We start from the raw sequence: 21436 nt of genomic DNA on the forward strand, positions 1-21436 counted from the left end.
ATGTTCCACTAACAGAAAAGTGAAATTAAGATATACCCGGTATGAACTGAGTTCTGTAATACTACAAAGCACGACTTAGGCTTCAAAAGAACACTTTCAACTGAATTGCACTTGTGGAAAATTGTTTGGATGACATGAAATAAATAGTGCAAAAATTCCTTCAGTTATGAACTAATCCATACAGTAAAACAACAGACTTCAAACTTTTTTTTAAATTATGACCCATAGGGTGCCTGGGTGGCTCAGTTGGTTAAGCGACTGCCTTCGGCTCAGGTCATGATCCTGGAGTCCCGGGATCGAGTCCCGCATCGGGCTCCCTGCTCGGCAGGGAGTCTGCTTCTCCCTCTGAGCCTCCCCCCTCTCATGTGCTTGCTCTCTCTCATTCTCTCTCTCTCAAATAAATAAATAAAATCTTTAAAAAAAAAAAAATAAATAAATAAATAAATTATGACCCATAGTTAAAACATAGGTTTTCCATTACAGTCTAAGTAAGTACACATGCATACACATGCAGAAACAGAAAAAAAGTCTAATGTTACAATTCTTTCTATTGTATGTAACACACTGTGAGATTTCCTATTCCATCTCATTTTTTTAATTTATTTTTATTTTTAAAGATTTTTATTTATTTACTTAACAGAGATAGAGAGAGAGCACAAGTAGGCAGAGCGGCAGACAGAGGGAGAGGGAGAAGCAGGCTCTCCGCCGAGCAGGGAGCCCGATGCGGGGCTCGATCCCAGGACCCTGGGATCATGACCTGAGCTGAAGGCAGCCGCTTAACCAACTGAGCCACTCAGGCGCCCCCCATCTCATTTTTTTAATTGAAAGCATGCTGGTTGTGTCAACTCAATTGATTTTACTGCCTACTGATGGGTCACAACCTGCAATTTGAGAAAGAGTGCTCTGAAATATCAGAAGAGTGAAACCATTTCTAGAAACATGATTTCATTACAGTTGGATCCTTCCTCTTCTAATATTCAAGTTACAACAGGTCTCAGCACATATATGATCATCCACGTGTGGGTGTGAGAAAATTTCTTCCCATGTCTAAGATCAAGTGAGCTCTTGATGACTACAATCTTTTCAACCACAAAGAAGAGCCTGCAATTATTACAGAGTTCTTTGTCTGATGGCAATGTGAACTGATTTCCCAAGGTATTACTAATTTCACTGTCAGTTATACTCTCTCATAAACTTTGCTTTTCTCCCACTGTGCTTAACTTTTTTACACTGTGTGTTGCCTGAAAAGGAATGGAAGAACCAGGACAGCAGGGTCTACATGGTTATGCGGGAATAAAACTAGTAAGACATAAGTTATGATGATGAAACTTCAATTATTCAAAATCTTTACTGTTCTCGAAAGCAAAACAGATATTATGCTGATAGAAATTACAGCTATAGACTTGAAGCACGTGACCAAGTTCTGCAAAACTGTTGTAGAATCTCTTTAAACCTTATTGTCACGATGTTTAAAATAGATGCTAACGATATGACTAACAATCCAATGAAGAAGACACTTTTGCCTCAGCAGATGAAAGATATCTGGCAGTAAAATAAAAGGAAACACAAGGTACTTATTGTCAAAAGTCTCTCCATGTAAACTCTCAACACAGTGTTTCCTATAAGCTAAAAGAATCACTTAAATCCATTTGAATGCATGAAAATGAAACAAGTCATTTCAAGGGGTCCTATCTAAGACTCCTTACAAATGTGAGATTGTTTCCATCAGGGTGCAAAGACAAATTGGGCACCTGGGTGGCTCAGTCGGTTAGGCGTCTGCCTTCAGCTCAGGTCATGATCCCAGGATCCTGGAATCGATCCCACGTCGGGCTCTCTGCTCGGCGGAGAGTCTGCTTTTCCCTCTCCCTCTGCCCCCTCCTCCCCGCTTGTGCTCTCTCTCTCTCTCAAATAAATAAATGAAAATCTTAAAAAAAAAAAAAGACATCCAAAATTATAATGTTCACATAAGAAGCATCATTTACACCTAACGGAAAAAAAAAATCTTAAAGCCTAATTTAATGCTACCCTTTAATGTGCTATAAGTAAAACCATGGTTCTTGGTTCTTGGTCACTCTCCAGTCCTGTGATTCCTAAGGAAAAGTTAAAGATCACTGGCAGAGGTATGGTGGTGGGGAAGAGGGTTTGCGCACCTATTGCTTTTCTAATTTCATAAATTATTTCCATATACTTGGGAGGTGATAGAGCACAATGGTTATGACACTGGGTTCCTGCCCAGTACTGGCCGTGTGGCCTTAGGTGAGTCCCTTTACCTCTCCAAGCTACAACTCATCATCCGTAATATAGAGACAATGGTAGTGCTCAACTCACAGGGTTATCATTAGTATTAAGTGAGATAATGCTAGGAAAGTATTGAGCATAGAGACTAGCATCTCGTAAGAATTCAAAATATTTTAACTGCCTTATTTTTACTTAAAACTACTATACATATTAAAGTATCAAGAATATTGTTTTGGATTTGCTGACTTTGTCCAAATTCCCTCACTCATTGGCTCTATGATCATAAGAAATTACCCATTTTGTGTGTATCAGTTTTCCTCATCTTTAAAAAGCCCAACCACAGCTGGGCATGGTAAAGACGAATGAGGCTCTGTTAGGTGCTGAAAAGTCTATTTTTATTTTTTTTTTTAAGATTTTATTTATTTATTTGTGAGAGAGAGAATGAGAGAGAGCACGAGAGGGAAGAGGGTCAGTGGGAGAAGCAGACCCCCCGCTGAGGGACTTGATCCCGGGACTCCAGGGTCATGACCTGAGCCGAAGGCAGTCGCTTAACCAACTGAGCCACCCAGGCGCCCAGGTGCTGAAAAGTCTAAATTGCCAGAAACTCTAATTAGAATGCCCCCAGCCCCCAGTATGTATCTAGGGCCCACTACTGGCTAGGTCAGCATCTCCCAAAGCAGGCACTGTGCGCTTTTGAGTGTTTGGGAGACTTAAAAGGAAGTCAAGCCCCCATCTCCAAAAAAGATCTGCAAGATAAATAAGCTTGCAGAATCTCACCTTTTTCTTCAACCATAGGACATCTTGAAGCCCTTGCTTCACGGGTGCTCTCTCAGGAGACACAGGTAGTCATATTCCCAGGGAACCCCTTCCTCAGTGGGCATCTCCTATGTACAGCATTCTGTGGGGCACACGGGCGGGCCAACTCCTGGGCGAGGCTCTCAAAAGTGGGACACACACAGAGATCCCATGATGGGGCTTCTGGGATTAAGGCTCAGATGCAGAGAAGTGGATATTGGCCTTGAGAGTTCTAAGAACAATACTGAAATTATACTATGTGAATCTGATATTCAAATATCTCTTCCCACTGTTGGTAAGTTACAAGTGCTTTGGGAAAATTGATAACAAATCGGATGCATTGTTTCAGAGAAGGTTCTTAATTTCACAGATTAAAAGGGGGAAAAATTTGTTTGTGCAGCAAAACACTTCTAAGACAACTATTTTATCTCTGTCGAATAGATGCTCAGGATAAGGAAGTCAGAGAAAAGCAGCCACTGACCTTTACTAATAATGTCAGGATGTTGATATAATGTCCAAGCTGCAGTTGCTGGAGGTGAAGATAAATGCGAGAAATCTTTCCTGTCTCTACAACGTGCTATACTTTCTAACCTTGGCTCCACGTTAAATATACATATCGCCAATATTCAGATAAAGTGTAACTGGACATTGACTCCTCCCTCCGGAATGAAAAAAAAAATCCAATATTACCAAGTATAGATAAAGTTAACCTGAGTTTTAGCAGTTAAAACTATCAACGTTTCTCTCTCTCTCTCTCTCTCTCTCTCTCTCTCACACACACACACATACACACCTTTTCACTTTCCCAGATATATTTTTCAAAAACTCAGTAAGAACCAAATGTTACTGGGGCGCCTGGGTGGCTCAGATGGTTAGGCGTATGCCTTCGGCTCAGGTCATGATCCCAGGGTCCTGGGATCGAGCCCCGCGTCTGGCTCCTGGCTCAGCGGGGAGCCTGCTTCTCCCTCTCCCTCTGCCTCTCCCCCTGCTTATGCTCTCTCTCTCTCTCTCTGTATCTCTGTGTCTCAAATGAATAAATAAAATCTTAAAAACAACAACAACAACTAAATGTTACTGGAATAGGAAAAAAATCATAAAATTGTGAAAATGCTAACACTTAGCATTTACTAAGCATTTATTGTAAAAGGTGACAGATACAGAGTATTTTAAGGGACTTTGTTATCTTATTTAATTTTAAGACGACCATATTTGACAGGCAATATTAACTTCCTTTTTAAAATTCTGAAGCATTTCATATATACACATACATCCAGATAGACATATATAAAGAGTAGTATCTCAAACATCCAAGAATATACCCCATAGCTCATAAGATAGGCCATTTCCGATACAGCCCAGTCGGAGCCCACCACACCCTTTTTTCATCCCACGTCCTCCTGTTATTACCCCTGTTCTATGTGTGAAGAGATGAGGCTCTGAGAAGCCGGGTAACTCAGCCCAGGTGGCTGAGCTGGCATCTGAAACTCATCTGAACTCCAGAGACCATGGACCTCAATCACAGCGCTTTAAGGCTGTGGTTGCTAATGTCACCCAATGAGGAGGTGAGTAAACTGAGGCAGACAGCACTAAGACTTGCCCAAGCTCATGCTACTGCTGAGCAGCATGACCAGTACTAAAACCCACATTGATTTTTTTATAGCCCTAATTTTTTTGTCTCAAAATTAACAAGAGGAAAATAGCCATGTTTAATTCAGGGAGTCTTGTAAAACTTACAAGAAATTCCATCATCCTCTCTTTTTAATTATTTAAGCAGGCACTTTTTACCGCACTATTAAGGGGCAGCCTAATGAGAGGTGACTATTTCACCTCCAACAAAGTTTGCTCACTATGCTTAGCACCGATGTGGCTCAAGAATGTGCTCTGTAAATGAAGACTTCAGTGGATCAAAATGCTGCTTCTCAACCTTCTGTGGGCACACCAGTCATCTGGAGATCTCAGTAATATGCAGGGCCTGGAAATTTTGCATGTCCAAAAAAAAAAGTTCTTGGTAATGACTATTCTGCTGATCCCTGTAAGGTATACTCTGAGCAGCAAGACACTTAAATAGCCCTTATTAGTGAATCCCTATTAATTGGGATCTTGCAGTGAATCTTTTTTTAAAAATGAAAAATCCTTGGCAAGAGAAACAAAAGCAAAAATGAACTATTGGGACGTCATCAAGATAAAAAGCTTTTGCACAGCAAAGGAAACAATCAACAAAACTAAAAGACAACCTACAGAATGGGAGAAGATATTTGCAAATGTCTTATCAGATAAAGGGCTAGTATCCAAAATCTATAAAGAACTTATGAAACTCAACACCCGAAGAACAAATAATCCAGTCAAGAAATGGGCAGATGAACAGACATTTCTCCAAAGAAGACATACAAATGGACAACAGACACATGAAAAAAATGCTCAACATCACTTGCCACCAGGGAAATTCAAATCAAAACCAAAACTGGTATACCACCATATACCAGTCAGAATGGCTGAAATTAACAATTCAACAGATGTTGGTGAGGATGCGGAGAAAGGGGAACCCTCCTACACTGTTGGTGGGAATGCAAACTGGTGCAGCCATTCTGGCAAACGGTATGGAGGTTCCTCAAAAAGTTAAAAATAGAGCTACTCTACAACCCAGCAATTACACTGTAGGTATTTATCCAAAGGATACAAACATAGTGATTTGAAGGGGCACATACACCCCAATGTTTATAGCAGCAATGTCCACAATAGCCAAAATATCGAAAGAGCCCAGATGTCCACTGACAGATGAATGGATAAAGAAGATGTAGTGTGTGTGTGTGTATAATATATATATATATACATATATATACATAAAATATATATGTAATGGAATATTACTCAGCCATCAAAAAGAATGAAATCTTGCCATTTGCAACAATGTGGATGGACCTAGAGGGTATTATGCTGAACAAATTAGGTCAGTCAGAGAAAGATAAAAACCGTATGATTTCACTCATATGTGGAATTTAAGAAACAAAATAGATGAACATAGGGGAAGGGAGGGAAAAATAAAATAAGATGAAAATAGAGAAGGAGGCAAACCATAAGAGACACTGAACTCTAGGCAACAAACTGAGGGTTGCTGGAGGGGAGGTGGGTGGGAGGATGGGGTAATTGGGTAATTGCGTGATGGGCATTAAGGAGGGCACTTGATGTAATGAGCACTGCGTGTTAGATGCAACTGATGAATCACTAAATTCTACCCTGGTGACTAACAATGCACCACATGTTAACTAAATTGAACTCTAATGAAGAATTTTTTTTAAAGATTTTATTTATTTATTTGAGAGAGTGCAAGAGAGTGAGCAAGCAAGAGAGCGAGCGAGAGAGTGCGCGAGGTGAGGAGCAGAGGGAGAAGCAGACTTCCTGCTGAGCAGGGAGCCTGACGTGGGCTTGATCCCGGGACTCTAGGATCACGACCTGAGCTGAAGGCAGCCGCTTAAACGACTGAGCCACCCAGGTGCCCCTTAAATAAAGAATTTTTTAAAAATTAAAAAAAAAAAAGAAAAATCCTTGAGATACCGGTTTTATATAGTTTTATTTTAATATCTATTCCTAAAACTAGAATAAAGTCTATATTCTCAATTCTTTTTTTTTTTTTAAAGATTTTATTTATTTACTTGAGAGAGAGAGAGCATGAGAGGGGGGAGGGTCGGGAGGGTCAGAGGGAGAAGCAGACTCCCTGCCGAGCAGGGAGCCCGATGTGGGACTCGATCCAGGGACTCCAGGATCATGACCTGAGCCGAAGGCAGTCGCTCAACCAACTGAGCCACCCAGGCGCCCTATTCTCAATTCTTTGACACTGATTTTCACTCTAGATTTCATTTATAAGTCTAGGATAGGCAATAACAAATTTTAGGACCTACCTTTAAGATAGGGAGACATTTCTCACATTTGGAAAAAAGTGTCAATTTAGGAATTATTTGAGCATACGGTGGAAATTATACAAAGAAATAGGATGAGAAAGTTTCTGGGAACATACATGTATGCACCATATATAAGGAAAAAGCAAAATCAATGTTTACTGACCAGAAAACAGCAAATCTCAGTTAGGAAAGAGATGGCATCTTATCATGCATCTACTGAAGGATGAAACAGAAGAGCTGATGGAGGAAAAAAATAAACCTTATAAAACTCCTATCACATTACATAGTCCCCCAAATTACACTGCCTTTGCACATGGCACATCCTGCATCACTGAATGTATCACAATGCAATAAAAGCACATGGTTAGCTACTAATTGGGATTTGAAAAAGTCTTAATATTTCTGTGGCAAATGTGAGCATCTCTAAGAGAAACCAAAGACCATTAATTTAAAGATTTATTGCATAAACAACCTCCTGAAATTGTGTATCTCCAAGGCTTCTTTTCTTTAACTCAATCTCCCCTGGACACAAGCGTCCCAAGATGAAGGGCAGGAGACCATCCTAAAACATCTAGGATTCTAAGATGTGCATGCACCTGTAGCCCACTCTGGACATGCAAAATGAGTGTGCCTGGGGTAAATGACTCAGTCTTTCTGAACCTCAGTTCTTTCTAGAGCACTCAGAACTGTTGGGATTAAATTAGATGCAAAAAAAACACTTGCTAAATCAAAATACATATGAAGGTAGGGTTTTCAATTTTTATTTACATAAAAAAATCTGAGCGGACAAGCAACGGTCAATGGATGCTTAAACCACTAATGAAATGTTGACGGGGAAGAGCAGCTTTACTTAGTAAGCGACTACTACTCCATAGGTTATTTTCAGGTCATAAGGGGAAAAGGCAACTTCGAAATGGAGGGATAGAGTTGTCACTTCTTGAAGCCACTGAGCATTTTTAGCACGGTGAATAGTGGGCCAATAATAACAATAATATATGCATCTTGAGATACAATTAGCAGCACATGACGCCTTTGTGATACTTTTACAAAAAACATTTAGCCCGACTCTAATCAAGTCTGTAGGTCTAAATTCAAGTTTATAGAGAAATAGAGTGGATAGCGCACCAAGGAAAAAGATACGGAACGCAGAGTGGATAGCGCACCAAGGAAAAAGATACAGAACGCAGAAGCCAGTTGGTCGAATTTAAGAGTGAGCCGTGTCACACTATAACTGATTTCCTCCCCAGAAAATAAAACCCATGTCGGCAGGGCTTTCCTTACAGGTGACTTAAGAGACAGAATAACAAACTGTAATGTGTGGACCTTGTTTGGATCTTTCTTTGTACAAAGGGGCAGTAGAAAGATATGTTTAGGTCAACTAGGGAAATTTGAATATGACTTGAGTATTAGATGATATTAAGACAGCACTATTAATATTTTCAGGTGTGCTCATGGCATGGTAGTAATGTAAGAGAATATTTAGAGACACAAATGAAATACTTAATAGATTTTAAATACCTCAGGGGGGGGAAACAGTGTTTCTGTTAAGATCTCAGTCATATAGCACAGCAACTGTAGCAAAAAGGATGAAAAAGGGAAAAGAAGAAAGAAGATGGAAAACAGAAAGAAAAAAGAATTTCCTACCCACAAGGCAAGAGGGTCTCAAAGATTTTCAGACCCTTCAGAGCTAGTAGCAATGGCGGGTACAGGGCCATTTCTCCATCTGTAGACTCTCTTCAGTTTTAGTCTGTTGGCAAAGCAGGGACTTCTTGAGGGGGAAAAAAGGCAAATCATGGTCCATGTAATTCTCAAAATAAGGAGCTTCTGTTCTAACCTCCTCAGAATGGCAGCAATTCAATAAACAGATTTCATGTTTCAGTGGTCCTATGGACTAGCAAGTCTCAAAAGTTTCCTCCTTTAGACTTTAATCAACTACATTTCAATATGAGGTAAACTTGCTTTTGTGAAAAGTCATAAAAAGGTTGAATTAAATCCCCTGAGCCATTTTAAAAATTCAGTGAGACCCACAGAGATGTTTACTTATATTCCCTGTAGGAAGTTTTATGCACTGGTAATTCAAATTTACTGGACTTCTTAACTTTGAATATCCATTGGCCTTGTTCTTTGTCAGAAATAATAGTGAAATAAAGTTTTAGGTTTTTCTCCTTTTTTCAAGAATAGAGTGCTCTATAAACAATCATTTAGGGGCACCTGGGTGGCTCAGTCATTTGAGTGTGCAACTCTTGATTTCAGCTCAGGTCATGATTTCAGGATTGTGAGACTGAGCTCTGAGTCAGACTCCATGCTGGGCAGGGAGCCTGCTAGAGATTCTCTCCCTCTGCCTCTCCCCTCCTCCCTCTCTCTCTCTTAAAAAAAAAAAAAAAAAATATATATATATATATATATATATATATATATATATATATATATATATTCATATACAACTTTTAGGCACATCCACTCAACACACTTAATCATGAAATGGAGCCAGATTAGTTCTAATTTCCAAAGATTTTAATTTTGTGATGAAAGAGAGATTATTCTTTTCCCTCCCGGTAAAATGTAAGTATGTTGGACACTGAATTAAAAGGCTACAACAGTGGTTGTGATTTGAGTTGGAAAATGATAACTATAAAACCATATAAAACAAATGTGGTTATCAGTGAAGATAAACTCCAAGTAGTCTAATCATTGATAAGGTCGACCTCTGTTAAGTATGAATTAAGAATCTCATCCAAGAAGGACCAAGAAATATATCTTACCTTTCTGACACTTAGTACATTTAAAGTAATACTTTTTTCAAACACGGTATGGACAAGCAACTTACTTCTGACTCCAAAAGCAAAGAAGGGTTATTTGAAACACACAAAAGACAAAAATCTTGACAAGATCCATAGCTGATTGGCCAAGGCAAAAATTCTATTTTTCCATTAGATATTTCTCAGTAGCAATAAATGACTTGAAAATGAGTTTACAGCTTAAAACCTGAAGGTTAATACTAAAAATAAATATAAACTTAGAATTTTTTCCCAATTAGATGGTGAAATCTTTTAATAAAATGTTAAGTTGAAAAAAAGCAGAATATAAAAGCATGTAAAGACTAGGTAGTAGAGTATCCAGGTATTAGTTTTATCCTTGTTCTTTACACCTTACACATATTTTATATATGCAATTCTGTCTACTTAATATTTAGTAAAAGTGAATTAGTGTATAAAAGTGTGTGTGTATGTACATTAGTTGTGGGGATATATATTTGTATTTGTGTGTCTGTGTGTGCACACCAAAAGCTTGTCCTTAGTGGTTCTCTGTGTAACATCTTCCTTGCTGGATTATGATATGTTGGTACAACATTATTTATCAATATCCTGCTTTGTTCCACAACTGTTCTGCCTTATAAGCAACAGGAAATATATTGGTAAAAGCAGTCAGAAAAGAAAGCCATATCCTAAGAGAAATTTAGTTAAAAAAAAAAAAAAAGCTCCAGTGTAGCTTTATAAAAATTAGGGGAGAAATGGGTAAAACAGAATCACTTAGCTATTACTTTGTTTCAATGTTATTCTTTGCAGCTTTTCCTACAAAAAAAAAAAAAAATCCACCTAAGCTACAATTACCACATAGAAGACAGAAGACATTTCTGTAAGTATTGGGTATAATTTCATACAGCATTAAAGTCCCCAGAAAGATAGTTCATTAAAACTGGACTAATAGATCAAATTGAAATGGCAGTAAACAGTCAGGGCGTAGATGACAATATGGCTTAATACAGTGTTCATGTCACCAATGTCTAAACACTGTCCCCAGTGATTTTCGGGGTAAAACAGGCCCCTGACACCCTCAATCTATAAGCAGCTGGAGATCTTGGGGGACCACTGACTTGCCTGATCCCAATCAGTATACCACTTGTTGCAGTATTCTCCAGGCTGCCAGCACCTAACCCCAGGGTAGCTCTCCTCGTGTTGCCTGCAAAGGAGTCTCAGAGATTCTCAAACTTTTCAGAGTTGAATTTAGCTATTTTCTTGAATACATGGAGAATGTTTCCTAAGTCACCATGATAGTCATGTATGCAATTCTGTTTAAAACAACTTGGTGAATATTAGCTTTCACCTCATTCTCTCAAACCTCAGCCACACCATTCATGCGCGGACACAGGAAATAGTTATCTGGAGCCCTTTCTCTACCAGGCACTGTACCAGGTGCTTGTGGAGACTATAAAAGGCTTCATTTCATCTCTACTCTCCACCATTTTCCTCCCTTTCCCCCGCAAAAAACAAAAACAAGAACCAAAACAAAACAAAAACCTCTCTTCTTCGCTGCCACTGAAAGGCAAGTTTGACAGTTGGTCTGCATTCAGCATATTAGGGCTCACAGTGAGAACTTATTTCTACATTGGGCTAGAAATCGCCATGTGGATTTTTTCCCCCATCAATTAAGTCTCTCCCACTCCCCCACCCTCAAGGCAAACAACTATTTTTTTATATATATACACAAAGCAGAACACAAACACCTGGAAAATGACATCAACATGACTCTTCAGTTGCAAAAAGGCAAAATTACACCACAGTCTAATGAAAAATAAAATCTGAAAGTCTGGCAATATTTTTGTGTTTATCCTCCAAACCAAACTTCAAATATACCAGAATGAATCGCTCTAGTTTAAATCCATATTTTCAGACTTTCTGTGTATAAATAACAGTCGGACTAGACATATTATTTTATTACTTTGTCTTGTTCTGGTTTTGATTCTCAGCTCGAGTCAGCTCTGAGTCTTTAACAACAGGGGCAGGAACTGTGTCTCCACCGCCTTCTCCCCCCATTCTCACTGAGCACACATCCCCTACTGAGCACCCATCATGTGCTGGCCACTATTCAAAGCACAAAGCTCCTCGTGGGCCTTACATTCTTGTAGGGGGAAGACAGACAAATTTAATAAAAGGGTGAATGATACACTCTGGTGGAGGATGGTAGTGCTCCAGAGAAAACTGAAAGCAGGGAAGGGGAATATGGAGTCCTGGGGGAGATCAGGAAGGTTACCGGTGGTTAGGGCCATTCTCCCTGAGAAGGTAACATCTGAACAAAGATTGAAGGGGGAGGGAGTCATGTAGATATTTGGAACAAGCCTATTCCAGGCAGAGGGAACAGCACATGCAAGGGTCCGAGGTAGAAAAGAGTATGTGGTATCTCTGAGAAAGAGTAAGAAAGCCAGTATGGCTGGGAGTATGGGGGAGCATGGTAGAAAATGAGGTCCTAGAGGCAGTGTGGAAGGCAGAATAAAGGAGCCCCCACACTTGTCAAATAAGTAGTAATAAACAGTAATGAAAAGGAAGATGGCTGGCGTCTATTGAGCTTTTACTATGTGCTAAGTGCAATTCCAGATAGGTGTGTATTATCTCCTTAAAAAATACAAAACAACTGGTTACTCTAATATGTATAGGGACTTTATGCTTTAGGACACACATAGCAGTAAGTCCAAAACTCCACAGGAAATATTTCCCTGAACAAGTTTTTTGTTTTGTTTTATTTTTCTGCTTTAACATGACTAAAACCTTTATTAAATGCTGCAATTAATTTCACCTCCCCATGCATCTTAAAAATAAAGCCATAATTCCTTATAAATGTCAGATGTCTAAGTTATTTCCAAGTTATGTTTTCTTTGTAATTTTTCAAGTCTGTTTCAGTACCACAAGGTTCAAGAGTTCAACTTATAAAGTAAAAAGTTAATAGATACAGTTTAGGATACTATTCAGAGTTCAAATCCTAATGTATCCTTTGGTTTTGTTTAACGAATCCTTTAATGTAACTTCTTTCTTTCCTGGACTATATGGTGCAACTTAATGTTTCTGAGTGTCATATCTACTAGAGCCAAAAGATATGGTACATTTTGGTCTGCTGGCACGTTCCCTTCTTTCTGCTGTTTTATTTGAAATATATATAGACATATAGAAATAAGCATGCCAAGAGAGCTGTGCTTGCTAAACACAATTAACTAATGGAAGCACCAGATGAACCTTCATAAAGAACTTCAGTAGACTCTTTATTTCTTAGTTTCTGTTTTGTTTTGTATTTTTAAAGATTTTATTTATTCATTTGAGAGAGAGACAGAGAGCACACAAGCGGGGGCGGGGGAGAGGCAGAGGGAGAGGGAGAAGCAGACTCCTTGCTGAGCTGGGAGTCCTGGGCTTGATCCCAGGACCCCAGGATAATGATCTGAGCTGAAGGCAGATGCTTAACCGACTGAGCCAGCCAGATGCCCCTATTACTTAGTTTCTATTAATTAGGAAGTAATTTGAAGATATCTCCTAAACATGAAAAGATTGTTCAGTTTAACCCAAGAAACATTTATTAAGCACCTTTGTCGGGTGCTAGGAGGATAAAGACAATCCCAGTCACTCCCTCAGGAACTCAGAGTCCAACAGGGTAGAGAGAATCCTAGACCACAGAGATGATGGAAAGGCTGGGGTGAGTGCACACACTGATACAGAAGGTACCAGAATAAGCTTGTGCTTACTTTTTAAGAAGCCACTCACTCAGAACATTGGACATCCGCTGTCCCATGCCTAACCAAAATATGCAGGAGTGATGACTTAAGAACAGACCTTCCGATAGTAACAAATGAGAGTTGGGCAGAATTTTTAAAGCAATTTTAAAGTATCTAATTCTATGCTTAAATTTCCTTAGAGACCAATCGCTTATTTTTATTCTTCACTAATACTTAAGTCACAAGGAGGAAATCTTTAATATACATCTCTGGATATTTTGGTGAGGAGAGAATCAGGGATTTTTAGTTAGCACAAATTCATCACACGAATTAGGATATTTTGTTCTCAAAACTTATAATCAAGGTAAGAAGACCTAAATCCAAGCCTATGAATTTATTTGAACTAATACTAAAGATCAATTTGTATGTGATGTTATGTAGGATCAAAAACCATGTGAAACAATCTGTAAATACCTAAATTTAGTTAAGTTGGTCCAGAGGAGCAGGACATATAAGAAGGAGCAGAAATCAGACCAAATTCTGCTCATCAAGTGCTGGGGTCTGGGGCCTAGCAGGCTATAAATACTAGAAGAGGTGGCCACTTTTAAAATAAATAAATTGAGCAAAAGCACCTTCAGGGAAACAGAAGACTACAAAGGAACCAGTATAGCTTCCCCAGACTCTGAATAATTTCATGGACTCGGCTTATAAATATTTAAATTATCGCATTTGTTTCCTGAAACATAATCCAGTGAATAGAAGTGTAATATTAAATTGTCTATGACACAGATGGTAGCATTTTATAATCCTAACATTATAAAATGTTTCCACCATCTCAAAGCTGATTAGAATCAGAATTACCTGGAGGAATTTTTTTTTTAAGTGCCTATTCCCAGGCCCCACCCATTTGCAATTCTGATTCATAACATGAGGCTGGGGCTTTATAAAGCTTCTGGAGATAGTGGTGACTAGGCAGGTTGGGACCCAAGAAGCACCAGGCTAAGCTGACTCCAAGAATGATGAAGGTAAAATGTAATAAATGGTGTCAACTTCTCACCAAAAACAGACTGTTCTGCTAGAGCTGCCCTCTTCTAAGCATCAAGATTGCTCATATCACTTATGACCACCATTCGACTATGTAGCCAGTAGCCTCTCTCAAGACCTAAAATGGGTGTGCCTATTTAAATTTATGGAAACTCGCAAAATAAGTGACCAAGGGCTAATGTAGAAAATCACAGATGTGAGAAATACTCAAAAAAAATCACTGATTATGGTTTCACTCAAGATGTATCAGACCAGAGTTCCTAGAAGATTTTTTTTTTTCAGTAAAATGACCCAAATCTAAGTTTTGCTTCTTTGTGTGATTGAATACTTATGCCTTCATTGGTTCTTTTAACATCCTAAACACATAGGACGTTTCATGGAAACTCAAATGACATCTTCTTCTGCCAGTCAGCTGCTATCAAGTCTCAAATTTGAAGCTCAATAAGAATCTAAGAAATCACACTTGTTCCGGAAGAACTGCTCGACAAATCACCCAGTCAACAGCCTAGATGATCATCCAACATCTGAAACTTCATTTGGAAAAATGGATGACAGTTGTGGCCAGATTAGGACAGGAACACATTATCGGACCCATTCATAGACGTTCCATCTAATAGTGACAGAAACATTTTTTAAATGTTTAAAACACCGATAATCAAAATCCTACATACTTAATAAAAACATACATTATTTATTAAAACTTTACAATATGGGTAGCATTCTGTTAGTGCCAAGACATATTTTGTCTAAACTTCAGCTTTAAAAACAAACAAACAAACAAAGTGGTATGTAAGCAAACTTAGGAACCACTACTAACTTCTTGAGTATCCATGTTTCAGACTGGGAATGGATACGTGGTTCAGTGAAGAAAATGCCAGCATTTGGTTTCTCTGTGATTCCTGTTTCATTAGAAAACACGGGGCCGGGGTCGGGGAGTTGTAAAATACTCTGGATAGTTAGTGCCATTAAATATCCTCAGTTGTACAGGGGCAGAATTGAGGGGGAAAAAAAAAAAAACAAGAACTGAAAAATCGCAGAAAGCTGCCCTATCAGTAAAGAACTAATTAACAAGGATTTGTTGGGCTGGTAAAACGGTTTATTACTTTAATCAGGTGGCTATGCAGAGGTAAACTCGGTTGTGGACTAATCACGTCCAACCTGAAACCAAGGACCAGGTCCACAGAAAAGACCAGCCTAGTCGGGAGTCGACTCCCTCAAACACCCAGAAAAGAGCCGAGCCACACGACTCCAACTTGGGGCGCAAGCAGCACACAGGTGAGGAGCCGCAGGGCGGCCCTCCTCCCCAACCTCGGGGGAACCTCCCCGCCCCCCCCCCCCCCCCCCCGCCCATTCCTGCAAGCGGCAAAGGCACACGCTAGGGTAGCAGCCGCGCAGGGAGGACAGGGGACCGGGAGGGCCCAGCCGCCCAACTGCTGAGCAGCCCTGTCCAAGAAGGCTTGAAAGCAGCGTCCCCGCACACGACTCTCCCCTAAGGCGGCTGGGGTCGTCAGCGCGCGACCCCTGGGCCATGTCACTTTTCACGGGGCCGGCGGACTCAGGAAGTCTGGAAGCAGAGTGAGCCCGGCAGCGGGGAAAGCAGAGGGAACGTGGGGAGGTGTCAAGTTGCTTCTCTTGTCGAGCGGAGAAGGAAGGAGCTGGGTGGGGGACCGATCGGAATTCTCTAACTTATTTTATACTCGAGCCGCCGTCGGCCAGAAAGAGCAGGAGTCCGGGGGGTGCAGGCGGCGACCCCATTTCCTCCCGCGCCGGGTCCCTCCAGGCCCAGCCCTGCCCGCCCCGCCGCCCGCCCTCCACTCGCCCTCCACTTACCCAGCTCGCCCGCCTGCAGCCGGAGCGGGGCGGAGACCACAAGCAGAAGGGCCAGGAGGCCGCGGGCGCCGGCCACCATGGCCCCGCCGGGCGCCAGCTTGGCACGCTCGGCCTCCCCTCGGCGAGCGCAGCCCCTCCGCTGCCCCTGCCGGGCCGCCTCCTCCGCGGCCGAGTGCGCCGCCGGGACTGGGCGCAGCCGCCGCCCCGCACCGAATCCCATTGGGGCGGCCGGGAGCCCAGCCCGGCGGGGGCGTCGCCCGCCCCGCCCAGCCCAGCCCCGCGCGCCGGCCCCCAAAGGAGGAAGTCGAGGTCCCCGGCGGCGGCTGGCCTCGAGGCCGGAGGCGCACCAGACGCCGCCCGCGGTCACCTCTAGGTACCCGGCGCTCCCTGTTTCAGTCTCTCCTTTTCTTCCGCCGCTCCTCCCCCAATGCACGTGAACCTGGGAGCCAGGAGGACACCTGGCCTTGAGACCTGCCGCGAGCCCCGCTGTGCCCAGGTCCTCCCCCGCGTTCCTGAGCGCGCAGTGGGTGGGTGGGAAAAGCTGCTTTCCACCAGGGCTTTGCCAACCCCACGCGGACGGGCATGCCAGTGATAGCAGCAATGGGGGACTCGAAATATTGTCTGATAGGTTGATGATGGTGACAATTAAAACCCAGTTCAAGTCCCTCCATTCATTCATTCAAAAGTTATTAAGGTCCAGCAGTGTGGCAGCCAGGCACAGTGCTAAGCCCTTGTGACACTTGCAGACGTTAAAAATAATCAGGCAAGTATATAATGCATATTGCGATAGGTGACATGAAGAGTATTAGTGGAGCACATTCCGAAAGATCTAATTAGATGGCGGGGGAGGAATCAGCCAGGAAAGGCCTCACTTAAAAAGTGGCTTCTAAGCCGAGACTGGGAGAGTGAGTGGGACTTGGGAAAGCGGAAGGCGGGGGACAGGAGAACAGCCCCGGTGTGCTAAGGAGCTGAGGAAGGATAAGGCCAGAGTGTCTGGAGCATGCTGCCCAGGTTGTTACATGGCAAGAGGTGGAGGCCGGTGCACACAGCAGGGGCCGGAACGTGGAGGGCCTGGAACGCCACGTAAAGGATGCTGAACTTGATCCTCGGACCAGCGAGCAGCCACGGAAGATTGGGACGTAGGATCTGATTCCCTGGGGGTGTGGAGAAGGGCTGGGGGAAGGGCAAGCTGGAAGAGTAGAGAGTTACAAGGTTATTACCGAGTAGTTGAGCGGGGAAGTGGCCGTGGAAATGAACGTGGACAGATTTTAAAGACTCTAACATAATCTTCAGTCAGCTTGCAGTTCTCCCGCGCTTCCTCCACTGGGCGCTCGGCAGTTTTCCTAGGTAACGCGCAGCCACAGAGCGTGCTGTTAAACCAGCAGGTGCGGAGGGGAGCTCGGAGGCGAGTACCAGAGTCCGGCAGAGGTCCAATGTTCGCCGGTCACGTGCTCTTTGGACACCCGGATAGACTGTTTATACCTGCATTCATTTTTTCCTCTGTCTACTTTTCAGCTATGAGTTTGTCTTTGGCGTTTGCTTTCTCAAAGGCAGCAGAGCTTAGAGGAAAGAGCTTGGGCTTTAGAAATGAGGCTGATCCAAGTCTGAATCCCGGATCAGCCACTGACTAAGATTGATTCTCTCCAGGGCCTCAGTTTTGTTGGGGAGTATAATACCTAATCGTCCTGGTTGTCACAGAGACAAAATAAAATATGTATTTAAAGTTCTAGCCTGTCCAAGGTACTCGATAAATAGGTTTATCATATTTGTGTTGAAAGTAAATTCACACCCATGAAAATATTGAATATTCTCACACAGAAAACATGAAAGATACTTTGATACATTCAATTACTCCCTAACTCCAGCTTTCTCTGTTTCTTCTTTCTCTTCATTCCTTCCATGAAGGTGAGTTTGGGCAGCTGCTGGTGGCCATCAGGTGGGGCTCTGTGAGCAACGAAGGAGGAAAGACAATGGGAGTATTGTTTACTAGCGAGGAATTCACCGGGTGAGCCAGGTGGGCTCCCAGTGGTGACCTTTCCCATCTCAGGTAATACCTTCATGGGAATGAAGTAATCCGTTCTACACCAGAATCCTGAGCCACATTAGAGGCGAGTTTCAGGATCTGGTAACAATGAGAAAACAAGGCAAGTTAGATCCTAGTGCTTTCATTATGCCATCCTTCCTTGAAAAAATAAAACAAAGTATAGTGAAAAAAAAACTATGAAAATACAACAAATTGCTAATTATAATTTTGTATATAATGAAACAAATCAGCCTCATTGCATTGATATACTGCAACCAGAGATAGACTTTTATGTTAAGCATGTGTATCTGTTTTACTCTTTTTTTTTTTTAAAGGTTTTATTTATTTATTGGAGAGAGAGACAGAGATAGTGAGAGAGAGAGACAGAGAGCAGGAGCAGGGGGAGAGGGAGAAGCAGACTCCCCACTGAGCAGGGAGCCCGATGCGGGACTCGATCCTAGGACCCTGGGATCATGACCCGAGCCGAAAGTACAGAACTGCAAGCCTAGTTTTATTCTAAAGTAGTTAGAAAGCTTTAGACTGTGGTTTCAGTTTGATAACCTAATCAATTTTATCCTTAACATATAGTAACCTTGATGTGACTATGAAGAAGACCCAATGGGATATAAATTTTAAACACAGGTAGGCTTCTACTTTCTGAATGCTCTCCCTTTTCCAGTTCAATTCAATAAATTCAACTCAATAAATTTATTTTAAACATTTCTATATGCAAAACAATGTGATGGAGATACAGCGAAAAGAAGTACAGGTACTTCTCTCTCTCCTTCATTCATAATCTAAGGATAGAAACTTCAGTTATATAGGTTCATAAGAACAATGATGAAAGTCCAGAGTATTATAGAATCACAGCAGAAGGAAGGGTATATAACTGGATTTCAAAAGCCTGGAAGGGTTGGGAGGGATGAAGATGGGAATTAGAAGGAAAATAATGTTTGTAAAATGAGAATTTCCAAGGAAGTTCAGAAATACAGATCACAGGGTGCTCATAGGAATTGAGCCTAATTCACCAGGGCTGGGACAGTGAGCGTGAGATAGAAGTGGGAGGCTGGGGGCGCCTGGGTGGCTCAGTCATTAAGCGTCTGCCTTCAGCTCAGGTCATGATCCCAGGGTCCTGGGATCGAGCCCCGCATCGGGCTCCCTGCTCAGCAGGGAGCCTGCTTCTCCCTCTCCCACTTCCCCTGCTTGTGTTCCCTCTCTCGCTGTGTCTCTGTCAAATAAATAAATAAAATCTTTAAAAAAAATAAAAAAGAAGTGGGAGCCTGAAGATGCAGTGGGAGGCAGGAGCAGGATCTGAGCGTGCCCAGGGCAATGGGAAGCAAGGAAAAGTGGAAGAACTTGTTCAGATTTGATTTTTGGAAGACCACACTGGCTGTGGGGTGGGGAATGGATTGGAAAGAGGCAGAAAGACCAATTAGGAGTTTGTGGCAATACTCCAAGTCTAGAGGTGATGGCACCTTCCTCCTATGCTCAAGGGGGTGGAGGATCACTGGACCAGCAGCATCAAAACAGCTGTGAACTTTCTAGAACTACAGACTCCTGTCCCCGCCCCTGTTTGGACCTCTGAACAGAATCTGCATTTTAATAAAATCTCCAAGTCAGGATAAAACCATTGGTAGATCTGACAGATAGAGGTTAGAAGCACGAGATATAATGGAATCTTAGGGTGTAGGCAGTGAGAGAGAAGGAGGATTAAATTCTGAGTGCAACAGCCCAAATAGTTGGTATCACCCACATTATCTCCTCTCTTTAACTCCCTATTGAATTCTGGTTGCTGGTGTTCATTAGTAGCTGTGTCATCTGAGCTCTAGCATGGATTCTTAAATGCCGTAGCTCACTCTGGCCAGATCTCACCTCCCGGTCCTCTCTTTTGCAGCCCCAGAAACTCGATTTTTGTCAATGTACTTGAACTTGGGGGTACCACTCCATGGTTAACTTAATCACAGAAATATATAAACCAGCATCAATGCCCATTTATTAATACCGAAAACTATAAAATGGTGATGGACATTTTCTTCAGCCTGAAAACAACTTTGGAAGGTAGAAACCACCAGAGGTAGTTAGGCAAACATGAAAGAAAAACAAGGCTGATTATTTTAGTGGTTCCTAATGTTTGAAGGCAACAAGTAGGAGTACTGGATCCTTCCCATCCCTCACCTCTATTAAAGTAAAAAAAAAAAAAAAGAGAGAGAAGGAGAAGATATTTTGACACTTATTCAAACAGTAAGGAAGACTTTATTTGGGAATATTACAACAGGGGTCAAGACTATGGCAATAGGAAAGAGACACTGGGCTCCATTCTGAATACAGCAAAGATATCCGGGGATTTCCAGCCAACAAACAGATGGAAAATTATTAAGAGGAGACATTGAGGATAAGGGGATTCTTGCTAAACCCACTTAACAGGGTTCTTGCTGAAGACAGCTCAAGACTTGTACATCAAAGATGGAGGATGAGAAACTTGAGCTGGTATCAATGGGATCCAATATGGTGGAGGGTTCTCTCTAAACTGACTTAGTAGGCAGACAAGAGCCCAAGGATGACCTTGGGAAAAGGACCTTGTTGGAAAAGGAGCTCAGAGAAACCTGACTTGAGTTTGGTCAAGGAGAGAGACTTTGTCACCCCCGGGGGCTTATTTCCAGCACCAGCTCCAAACAGCTGGACTAAGTAGGCAACACCCTCTTTCAGTGGCAGAGATCGTTAGTGGAGCACAGTCACACCAGCCTCCTAAATTAGCCTTTGTCCAATTTCCATTTCTCCTTTAGATATGTTAATGTTATAATCAGACCTTCGCCATGTTCCCTCATTCTGTTTCCAATTCATTATTTATTGATCTAGTGCAACTTTCAAGGGGCAACCCTATTTTCAAGTTCCAGTTGCCTGCAATACATGTGCATAGTTTTAAAAAATAGTTCTTGAAGAACATTTGTATACTTGACTTGAATCGGTTCTTAAGACCACTCTAGGACAGCTGTTTCCTAGTTGTGTCCCCAGGAAACATGTTTATTCCACTGGGAGATTTACAAAGCCCACTAAGCTGTGAAGCAAAGAAATGTATTTATTGAACCTCATTTCCCAAATGTACTTGAAATTCCATTTTTGTTTTCTGTGTTGTGT

General features: G+C 41.8%; 1 protein-coding gene across 1 annotated transcript in view; it reads right to left on the bottom strand.

Moving 5' to 3' along the window:
• Positions 1-16498, bottom strand: part of DCBLD1 (discoidin, CUB and LCCL domain containing 1) — a 61033-nt gene extending 44535 nt beyond the window's left edge. Inside the window, exon 1 of the mRNA XM_044917547.1 lies at positions 16279-16498. Coding sequence (XP_044773482.1) covers positions 16279-16498 — 220 coding nt within the window. The remainder of the gene's footprint in view (positions 1-16278) is intronic.
• Positions 16499-21436: the final 4938 nt, after the last annotated feature.

The sequence above is a fragment of the Neomonachus schauinslandi genome, chromosome 8 (assembly GCF_002201575.2).
Source record: "Neomonachus schauinslandi chromosome 8, ASM220157v2, whole genome shotgun sequence".
Taxonomy (NCBI): Eukaryota; Metazoa; Chordata; class Mammalia; order Carnivora; family Phocidae; genus Neomonachus; species Neomonachus schauinslandi.